This window comes from Drosophila takahashii, chromosome 2L, assembly GCF_030179915.1.
Source record: "Drosophila takahashii strain IR98-3 E-12201 chromosome 2L, DtakHiC1v2, whole genome shotgun sequence".
NCBI lineage: Eukaryota > Metazoa > Arthropoda > Insecta > Diptera > Drosophilidae > Drosophila > Drosophila takahashii.
This window is the reverse complement of record NC_091678.1, coordinates 19,208,438-19,219,935: the sequence shown is the minus strand read 5'-3', so window position 1 is coordinate 19,219,935 and position 11,498 is coordinate 19,208,438. Positions and strand designations below refer to the sequence as shown.

Below are 11,498 nucleotides of genomic sequence, written 5' to 3'. Positions count from 1 at the left end.
ATTTACAATAATCATTTAAATATTGAAAAAAAATCTTTAAAAATATGGTTTAACCACTATCAAATAGAAATCTCCTGAGCCAAAAAGCCAATTTAATTCGAGTTTCGCCCAGTGGGGCATAAAATACAAGATGCATTTTCGAAAAACGAGTAAATCCATGCCATTTCTCCGATTCCTTGCCATTTCCCGCTTGAGTGGAACAAATTTCCCATCCAACCAACTCTTTTGGCCCAAAGAATACGACTTTTGTACAATCGTATGTACGCACACAGACCAACTTTTATGGCCAAAACAGTTAACAGACTTTGTTGGGGTTCCTGGCCAAAGTTGGTTGGCCATTCTGGTACTAATCGAAAGTTCCCTTCTTTTTGGGATGGCCAAATGAAGTGTTTGCATTTAACGGCCCAGGCAACAATTGTGGCCAGCAGAAGGGGGAGGTGATGGGTGGTAGGTGGTGGGGCGTTATGCAAAAACTGTTGCAAAAAGTTTTGCACTCCAAAGAGAAAACCCGAGAACGTGCCACAACACAGCGGCAACAATGACGTCGCCGCCTTGATTTGTTTTGGGCCACACTCGGATTCAATGAGTTGCACAAGAACTTCCAGACAATCAACGGTGGGTGCTATTGAGTGGGTGGGGCTCAGTGGGTGGTGGGTAGTGGCCAGTGGGTGGTGGGGTGGCACAGCAACAGCTGCAAGTGTAAACAGAATGAGGTCAGTTCTGGTGTTGCATGTTGCTCGGGCATTAGGGTAAACTGTTGATAGACGTTGGACGACGACTAATCACCGACTGCAGAGCGGCAGATAGGGATAGAATGGTCGATGCAGAGGAGGAGGACCGTATGCAAATGAAGCCACATTAATGACTTTAAAAGCTGCTCGCTGGACTCTGAGAATACGTTGTACTGTATATTATATTGCACCATACAGAAATATACAAATTATGAATAATGAGATGCTCAATTTATTACGTTACGCTTTTTTCCGTTTCACAAAGTTATTGATTTTACTTTGCGTTTATATGTTTAAAAATTTCCCCCATTTTGGGTAATAGTAATAGACGAAAAATTGATCAGTACAACAACATAATTACAATATAATATATTTTTTGAGATTTAGAAAACGAATTAGTTTTTTATTCGAATTAAATAGGTGAAGCTAAAATCACTTAAAAACACTGTTTAAGCTCTTTTTCACTTTAGGTCTCATATTTTCGATAGTCCTATCACTATTATTGATATTTCTAGCAAATTTTTAAAATACAAAAATGTATATTTCCATTAAACGCAACAAATCATAGAATAAAAACTGAAACATTTTTAGTTAAATGTGATCGGAAAATATGAAGAAATTTATATCTTTTCACCGAGCTCAGGCTTCTTGTTTAACCCTAAACGTTTAACGCAAAACTCAGCGCGGGGGCAAAAGATTTATGCCACCTTTTCCAGCAACTTAAACTTTTCCCTTCGGACGGGCTCAATCCTTCTACAAACTGGCGCATTCCTTACCCTCCTTTTTGCCCAGGGGCTCCTGATTCTCCCCTTTCTGCACTGCGTATGCCATAAATAATAAATACGTGGCACATTGCCACCCCTGTAGAACTTTTCTGCAGTGCGTTCTGAGGTTCCTTTGTGGTTTTGCTCGGTGCCAGGCCCTGGGGCAAGCTCCTCTCAACCTTCCATTTAATTGACAATTGTCTGCAGCTGAACAGGAATAAGACCATAAAACATTGACAAAGTCAACAGTGTGAAAAAGTATCCAAGAAAAGGAAATGTACGAGTACGAAATAAGGAAAAAACGCAAACTGTAGGGAAGCCTCGAGAAAAAAGTTCGGTGTACCAGGTCCCTTGCGCCCACGAACATTTTTATTTGTCGCCCTGCCAAGTACATAAAGCAAAGCTAAAATGTAAGCACAATAAACGCATCTGAAAGTTACTCCTCTCGGTCCCAAAAATACCTCCCCATTTCACCGCCTTTCTGCTTCGGCACTTCCTTACGTCTTTTTTGCGCACATATTTTTTGACAATTTATTTATGCGTTTAATAACGACATCATCAGCATGTAAGCGAGCACAGGCATAACGGACTCATATACATACTAGCATTTACATGTATGATGTGTCCAGGGGGCGGAACTGGGTGGCAATAAAAATGTCGCTGATTTGACAATGTTCTTTATGTTCAGAAAGTCGCCCCGAAAAGCTTTCAACGCCCCAGTTTTTACCCATCCGCCTGTGAAAGGTGGCTCAACTCATTATGCAGTAATTTAAAATGACTTGGAGCTGTCGGCGGGGGAGGAAACAACCTTGGGACTCACTTTAAAGGGTTGAACAAATGCTTCCTGCTCGCTATTAAATATTTAATATTTTTTCATTAGCAATGAAATCAAATCCCTGCCGAAGTCTTGCTTACCGTACAATTTACCCCGCCATAAAACATTCAAAGCAGCCCATTACTCTTTGTTACATTTTAATAGGGAGGTGAAGGAAAATAAAGGTCGGAAATCGGTGAATATCAATCAATTGAAGATTTTCGACCAGTCACGAGTAAGAGAAAAATAAACTCAAAAAAATACAAGAAATATCGATAACGATTAATATCACAAATATTTTAGAACTCATAGTTTTTGATCTTAATTCTGACTCTTCTGGCAGTGCAGCCACCGAAATATCTCTCAAAAAAAAAAGAAAGTTATTTATTTTCTATAAGATATTAATAGCCCTTAAAATACTTGTTTTCCCTCTCTAATACAGAACTCCTAGCTGCAGCCAAAAAAATGATGGACAACATTTTAGGTCATGCATAGCCTAAAACATTTTAAATGGACTAAAAGTTCCTTTTTAGGTCATGTACTGCCTAAAAATTTAAATTTTTGGTATATTTGCCCTACTATTTAGGTCCCGTATAGCCTAATATTTTAGGTCATCGTGGGCCTTAAAATTAATGCATTTTACCTAAATAAATTTGCACGGAACTCTGATACCGTTCTAGCGACGCTATAATTCCCAACCAGTTATAGCGCGGCTTGCATGGTAACCCACTTCGATCGTTGACCAAGACAGCGATTTCACTGCTAAACAGTGAAGCCTCTTCGCTCGTTTTTGTGTGTTGGAATAATGACGACTTCTTGAAGACTAAGCCGACATTGACCTCGAGTTAGCTATAAATTTCTCTGTATTTACTTTATAATATGAAACATTTTTCAGTACAAATTTTTAGGCCAAAGAAAGCCTAACATTTTGGAACCCCTATCCATTCTCATATTTTAAGGCATCCAATTACCTAAAATCTAGGCCAAAAATTACCCCATTTTAGGCCATTAATGGCTTAACATTTTAGGTCATACAATCCTAAATTTTAGGCCATTCAAGGACTTAGCTCCAGTTTAAGGCCAATTTTACCTAAATTCTAGGCCATTTTTTGACATTTTAGGTCATTTTTTTTTCTGGGTGTGCTCACTCCTAATCACTCCGCCTGAGCTCATGAAAATATAATAAGGATTTCATATCAAATTCTTCGCCCTCAGTCCATAATTTTTGCTCAGATGACCCTTGGCCAACTGTTGCATGAAGTTTTCCATGGTTGATTGCCAATCTGTGGCAATTATTTCATCCCGGGAAAACGGCAACTCCCCTATTATCGTTTTCGCATTGTTTATGCGTCAATGGGAAAACGAGTAAACAAACATGGCTATAAATAAGCGGCTAATAAGGATAATTGCCTGCTTTACAAATTGTCGCAAAGCAGGGAAAAAGAAGGGAAAAAAAGAAGGGGAAAAGGACTCAGGATACAGATAGGAAGCAGCACATCTACAAGTCAAAATAGTAATAAATTGCTAGAGAAAATTGCGTGGAGCGTTGGGAGAAAACCGAGCCGCAAGACCGAAACATATGGACAAGGATGCCGAGGAGGTCCTTTGAATTTTATGTGTGTATATGGCGAAAAGCGCGAGCCGAAGTGGGGAATCCGAGGACAGACATCCTTATTTATGGTCGTGCGGTGCGGCAAATTAATAATGCGACTTTTCTCATTTGTTTGCCGTTTCGTCTCTGGCGCTTGTCCTTCTATGTAAATGGGACTTTGTAGCAGGAACTGCATTTAGCCCCCAGCTGGGAGTCCTGTGTGTGTCGGTGTATAAATAACAAAAACAGAAACAATTTGCAATGTAAATGCTGATGATAATGTGGTTCCCAAAGCCAATAATGATGATGATGAGGTGGACAAAGTCAAGTCAGCTTGTCTGGCTTCCTCTTTTTTTCACATTTGGCCTCATATGGCTCCGAACTTTTCCTTTGCCCCAAAATGCTAATGAGCCGAGTCAAGGAATTCTCACTCAATTTCTCTCTCTCTGACTTTCTCTTTTACTTTTCCTTGGACTTTCCTTTGAAGTGTCTCCCCTTTCAAGGGGCAGTTGGAAAATTTATTGCACACTTCCTGTCGCTCAGTTTGTTTTTCCTGCTTCCCTTCAATTACATGCAATTCCTTCTGCTTTTTTATTGCATCCCGCATCGATCGGACGCAGAATGTGGTGTGTGATTAACGGGTGCGATTCGCCAGTCGTCCTTCGTCCTGACAGGCCGACATCCTACTCTTCAGGCCTGCCAGCTAGCTAGCTAGCCTTCCGTCCTGCGCAACATTCTTGGCCCCTACACTATCGCTCTTTAACTCATCTTTTATTTACACCAGAACCGAGACAAACCCGCAAAGGCGACGCACTGGCGCCCCCCTTCAACATCGGGGCGAAATTACACCAACAAATAACATGAACGGGTCATGTCAGGGGGCAACAACAACACCAAATTACAACAATTAAAACAGGGGGAACCCAAGAATACACAACCGTTTATATGTGCAAATGACAAAGGCGACAATGCAGCTCTATTTAATATACACTGATCAAAAGTCAGGGGTTTTGTGAGAATAAATAAAGCCATAAAATAAAGTTCTGTTTTTGTTTATTTTAAAATTAAAATATATTTTAACTACAATCAAATGAAAAAAATATCAAACTCAAATTTATTGTATGCACAAGCACTATTGCACACAAACAAATTGCATTAAAGAAATGAGAATTTTCTAAAATTTTCTTAATTAGAAGCCCCAAAAAGGTATGGCACATATGGAGATCCCAACTAAAAATCTAAAACAATTGTTTTCGTGTATGACTTCCTATGCGGCATTTTGCTCTCCCCTTTCTCCAACTGAATTGTGTATGCGCTTTTAATTATTGCCATGAGATGGTATTGTCGCTTCACTTTTATTATTCTCCTGTTATTTGCAATGTTTTCCTCCGAGCAACAGAGGACACGCCCAGCCTCAACTTGGCTTCAACGCCCACATTAACAGCTACATTCAGCTTCGGCAAGTGACAGCTTTTAATTAAATAATTGACTATGCAGTGACTAACTCTGTGTGTTCATTTGTTTGGGCCTCATCCAGCAGCTTTCATCTGTCAGATCAATGAGACAAAAGGCAAAAGGCAGGCAAACAAGATGTGGATGGAGTCCTCCAGATAGACATGTTTATGATGCTGGCCAAAACGTCTGACAGACAAACAGAGTTCATTGAAACTTTTCGACTACTGGCTGACTTTTGTGGCTCATCAGGAGAAGACCGAACAGAGAAACATATAAGCAGATATAGAGATAAATGGGCAAAACTATAATAAACAGCATTAGTTATGCGGGTCGCTAGACTTTGCTCCCAGAAACCAATAATAAATGTGGGCGGTCTAGATAAATAGCCAAGACCCTCGCTTTCACTCGCAGCGTTGTCCAATGCGAATAAATTTTAAATTTATTCCATAAAAGGAGTTCTCTGAACTCGAAATGTTACTGATGTTTCCAGAGGTTATCCACCCCCTCTGGCCACAAATATAAGGCGGATTTGGCGATTTATGATGCCACAAACGAAAATTGCAACGCAAAATGCTCTCTACTCGGCCATAATATCTTTTTGTTCGTCGCCCAGAGCGTTGGCATTGATTTCGGGCGAACATCTTTCGTTAATTGAGTCGTAAAGGCGGTGTTATTGATACCTCATTAGGCAGGCTGATAAACGCGGCGTATGCGCAATATTCCCACTCCTTAAAGAGCCGACGAGACTTAAAGCTGAGAACGGAGGGCAAAAGTGCTTTTAGCAGATTATGTAAGTCCTGTCAGCTGCTCCTGACATTTGCCTCTCGATTTTGCACCATTCAATCGAGTGGACAAACCAACAGCAGAGGCAGCAGCAACAACAACAACGACCCTAACCGCAAAAGGACAAAAGGACAGGCAATTGGGTTTTTGCGCCCAATGCGGGCTTTCTCAAACAACAACAAAAAGAATTTTATATATGTACATAAAAGCTTAATTAAAATTTTATGATTATCATTTGGAATTCGTCTGTTTACCTTGGCAGGGGTTAGGGTTTAATAAGGGAAAACAATCTCAAAACAATTTTGTTTTGTTTGCTGATTAACCTATATACACTACAGAAAAGCATTTGTTCTTTTTACAGTTTTTAAATTGTATCAAAGTGAGATAATTAATTATCTCAAGTATGCGCATAATATTAAACATTCATGATAACCACACAAAAGATTTTAAACGAAAGTTATTTGTCTGCACAACTATACAAAATTAGGCAAATTGTGTTTTAATTACAGCCATACGCAAAAAAAACTTGATAAGAAATGAAGATCGATTTAATGATTTGTGGTATCAATTTTGACTTGATGTGCACGAAATGTAAACAAAATATTCAATAATTATTATTATTATTATTATTATTAAATTATAATTTAAGTCCATATTCTTCAAAATAACGATATATATTTGATCCGGGCGTGTTTTTTTTGTGTGCAGACAGAATAAAGCAAATTAAAATAACTCATAATTCACAATTCTCTCTCAAGTCTTTTTGTCTGTCTTTTTTTGTAGTTATAAAGATTATTCTTCGTTCAATGAAAGCTCCCTGAGGCCCCATTTGTTAACGCTTTAATTAGGTGGCTAATAATGATAGAAGCCAGCTTTCGCATTGAACAAATAATCCTTCTCTAGCGTCACAGCGACCTGCAACACTCCCAAAAGGCGGCACGTATAGAAGCTGTCTTTTTTGAGCCAACTCAAGTCGAGTGAAACGCTTAGGCCACGTGCCAACAGTGAAAAGAGTTTCCACCTCCGATCCCCTGAGGCACATGTCGCCTTAAAAGTGTTGCCATTCAGCTTTATTCGTTGAACGTGACAAACCAACGACTTGAAAAAGTACGGATATATTTAAAATCTGTTTAAATATATGTTTATATAAATACTTTTTTGGGTAGGCCACACATGAAGTACCATAACAATTTAATAAAACTCGAAACGTCTGCATCCGTGTTGTGTTAAAACAAATCGTTTCGGCAAACACAAACAATAATAAAAATGAAGAACACAGAAAAGAGAAAACGGAAAGCCATATGGCATTGATGGATTTTTGATAAATGGACTGGCATTATGACAAATATGCAGAAAAAACAAAAAACCAATGACAAACTGACCAACCGAGGAGCCATACGAAAGGCGATAAAAATCCGAATCAAATAACGCCAAACAATGTCAGTCAAAGCAAGTGGAGTGGCGGGGCAATAGAGGGGACAGGCAGCAGACAAGCGAACCAAATAATTGACAGCAGCAGGGAAAAAAGTGCAATTAGAGTCAGGGCTGTATACACTAAAAAAAGGAAAAATAGACTACCATTCAGCCTTACATTTTTTGCACAGTAAAATCTCATAAAATACACAGCAAACAAACTAAAAATGAAAAAGTGTCATCAAAAATATTCATTACTATCCGATAAGAATTTAAAAATAAACTGAATAAACGAATGAAACAGTAATAAAAAATATTTAAAACACACACTTTTTTGGTTAAGTAAACTTACATTTTATATTCTTTTTGGAGTAGCTTGTACTTTCAATTTAATTGCTTTATTTGATTGTTCCCCACACTGCGTATGCGCAATTTCGTTGCATAGGAATTGTTTTGTCTGATTTAACCATTCAATTTTAATTTGTGCAACTGATTCAAATTTAATTTTACCTCAGAAAGACATCATAAAATTCCATAACGAAAGGATAATGTGATTTAAAGTGAATTTTAATAGTGAAATATGAAAATGAAATTTTAATCAAATACAAAATCCAACTGGCGTACGTCGACAAGGCAAATTGTTTCCCACGGTTTCGTAAAATGCATTTCGAGTCATAATAGTAATTCCACCGATTTACCCAGAGAGCGTGCTGATCTGAATCGTTGAAAATGGGCGATACATTGGACGAGACGCCGCCCACGCGCCGCGACAAGCCGCAAACATTGAACATTGGCCAGGAGGAGGGGGAGGTGGAGGTTGGAGAGGCAGCCACTCCGGCCACCGCCACCTCATCCGCGTCCTCCATGGCCATTCCCGCATCGCGCATAACGCGCAACCGGTTGCGCCACGCGGATCGGGATCAGAAACGCGATCATTCGAGCGACGGTTTGGTTTCGACCTGCGAACGTCGGGATGAATTTGTGGGTCTCGAGGCCCAGCCGCGTCGCGAGAGTCTGAATAGTTGCGAGGTCGGCAGCCCAGTGGCCATGTCCTCCAGTCCGGGAAAAATGGGTCAGCGGCTCAACAGCGGCTCCAGGTACCCGTCCGGCGGCTCCAGCGGCACCGCCGGCAGCATCGGCGTCAGCGTCCTGGGCAATCTGGTGGGCACCACCACACGCAAGTGCGTCCTGACGCTGGACGGGTACTCATATGTCATAGGTAAGTGGCTGCCACTCGGACTTAAGGCAATTTAAAACTCCAGTACTTGTGCTGAAGTACAATGAAAGGTCAAACAAAGAAGGCGTTGGACGAAGGAAGTGAAAGAGTAAACGGGTTGTGGTGTGGGGTAAAAATCAGACAAGGATACTTGAGAAAGTCCTTTAATGTAAAGGAAACTACTCAACAGCAAGTAGGATCTCTTACGTACAAGATAGGAGTCATAGAACTGGTTATTCAGTGCTTAATTATGTGATTTAATATTAAATATTTATTCGAAAGATTCAAACTCCTTTATTAGAAAGATTCAAACTCCTTTAGGGAGATCGTATTAAGCCTATGTTGGTAAAAGTTAATAAGTGTATGAAATTTTCAAAAATTTATAAGATTAAAAATTTTTTTTTAATTTTAAAAGTTATAAACTATAATGATACTTAAGAAATATTTAATACAAAATTGGAAAAATTAAATATTTCTATAAAAAACTCTAATGGAGTAAATATAATAAAATTGCTATTAAATACAATAATAAAATTTGTCGCCAATAAAACGTTAATTTATTATTTTTAAAATTTCAACTTAAAATCCATCTATTAAAGCTTTGAAATATGTTTAAGAAATGTTTAGCGTGTCTTTACTATTAAAGCACAACCAATGTGCAGAAAGAGTCACCTTGATGGTGGCCTTTGTTCCCGGCTTTGGCCCGACCTCATCTGAGCTCCGTGAACAATAAGGAGAACAAAAGACGAAGGGTCTCAAGCTCTAGTTTTAATTTTGTGCTACTCATTTTTCTTCTTGAATCTCATAAAATAATACCTCTAACAGCGAGTGTGTAACTTATTTTTCTATCATTTCATTGCAGGTAAGTCAATTCAAATGGCAACAAAAAGAGCTCCACAAAAAGAAGCTGGTTGAGGGTAATTCTCTGCAGAGCAGGTACGTTCTTCGTGGCTCGTTGCAGCATTAAATTGAAAATGAAATTGAATTTCCAACGAGTTGGGCTATTATAAAAGTTATCTCCCCGTGCCCCGTATGGCACCCATCCGGGTAGCAACAATTCATTTAGGATTCTTGTTGGCCATAGCCGGGTTGAGGTAGAAATTTATGAGAAACTTTTTATGCCCTCTCCATATGCCACGCAGATTTCCTGGCCACCGCTTAGAATCCCAGTGGCCCGTTGCGTATATACGGTGGGGAAATTTAAAAGTCTATTGCCAGGTAAACAAGGTTCGGGCCTCGATTCTCGTTTTGAGTGGCAGCCGTTCTGGCCAACTTTGATAACCTCCTTCTGTTGGCCATACGTACGATGTTTTTCCGTTTCCTCCGCAGCGCCCTTTTTGGCTTAGTTTACATACATGGCTGCCCGGTTGGTCAGTTGTGTTTTGGCTAATAAACTGCCCGGGACCACAACGTAAGCTCAGAATGGGGTGGGATGTGTTTCTGGGTTTTCCCGTATGTCCTTATGAGATTAAAATTCATGAATTGTATTTCAGAGGAAACGAGTTGGCCCCAATGCCGAAGTGCATCAGATATTCCGCAAAATACGCATGCAATTTCGGATTTTCTTTCGAGCAGCTTGGGAAATAGCAAAAGTATTTTCTTTGCAATAGATTGATGTCAGTTTTAATCTAAAATTTGTTATTAGTTTTGCTTAGAAAGCTAACAAACGTAAGTTCTTCAGTTCTTAATTTCTAATAATATATACTGCATTTAAAATATTTGAAATTGAAATTCGGTTATTCCTCTTAAAGTCAGCATTTTAAATAAATTAATTTTGGTTCCTAAGACCTCCTCTCCACTAGAATTATTACCTTTAATTCATTGTATTCTTTAAAAAAAAATCATTTCATTCTGTAAATCTTTTTCGCCTTTTAGCCATTGCCTTCATTTTCCTTTCGCACCGAAATAGTCGGCAGACAAAAATTAAACATTGGCCCAGAGTACTATTGCCAATTCCTTTAGCCCAAGGTCAGGTCCGCGCCGCACAGCCCTTTTGAGCTTTCGAATGTCCTGGCATGTCCTGGGGTGGCTCGTTTGCCCGGTCACGTAGCGGCCACAAATCGTGCGGCGATTTTGAGACAAAGCCGGGCCACGTCGAGTCTCAACCCCAGTCCCAAAAGCCACGCCCCCCGATTCCGATTCCGATTCCGAATCCAAAGCCTTCCTTTTTTTTGTCTTTTTGTGTGCCTTTTTAGCCAAGTCGCTCGGCGGCCGCCTGTCCTTTTGGGGTTTCAATTTATGGGCGCTGCAATATTTTGCAAATATCCGTAGCATATCCTTCGGCGACAGCGCAGACAGCACTGCAATAAATAGTCAAGAGTTTGCCAAAGTGTGTGTATATATGCCGGATTGGGTGAGTGTTTGGCTGGAAGTGTGTCCTTCAATTGACATATTACACTTGTTGTTGGCCCGGTCGCGGCTGTTTTGTCTTTCGCCCCTTTACTGGTTATGGCCCTCGATTTGTTTGGCCCGTCTCTCCCCGGGAAGGAGGCGTGTCTGACATGGTGGAGATGGATGGATGGATGGTCCTGAGGACGGGATTCGTACTGCTCCTGTCCGCTCGAAGGCATCGCTTGGCCGATCAAGCGTTCGACCGACAAGTTGGACCCATTGGCGGGAGTCTAATTGATGTGCCGGCAGACAGCAGATGGTCCCACTCCTTGGGCTCGTATTTATAATTTTTCTCTACCCAAAACCCTTGGCCTTGTGAAGAAAAGGGTTAAGTGGCTCA

At 40.1% G+C, this 11,498-nt stretch overlaps 1 protein-coding gene across 5 annotated transcripts in view; it reads left to right on the top strand.

Annotated features, from left to right (window-relative positions):
- Positions 1 to 8,265: 8,265 nt before the first annotated feature.
- The window catches only part of LOC108067452 (dual specificity calcium/calmodulin-dependent 3',5'-cyclic nucleotide phosphodiesterase 1), a 54,534-nt gene continuing 51,301 nt past the window's right edge, over positions 8,266 to 11,498 (top strand). For all 5 annotated transcript variants that reach the window (XR_011419151.1, XM_017156468.3, XM_044395290.2 and 2 more), the window contains exon 1: positions 8,266 to 8,770. Coding sequence is in view for 4 of the 5 variants with exons in the window: in XM_017156468.3 (XP_017011957.2) it covers positions 8,281 to 8,770 (490 nt within the window). In the remaining variant the exon portion in view is untranslated. The remainder of the gene's footprint in view (positions 8,771 to 11,498) is intronic.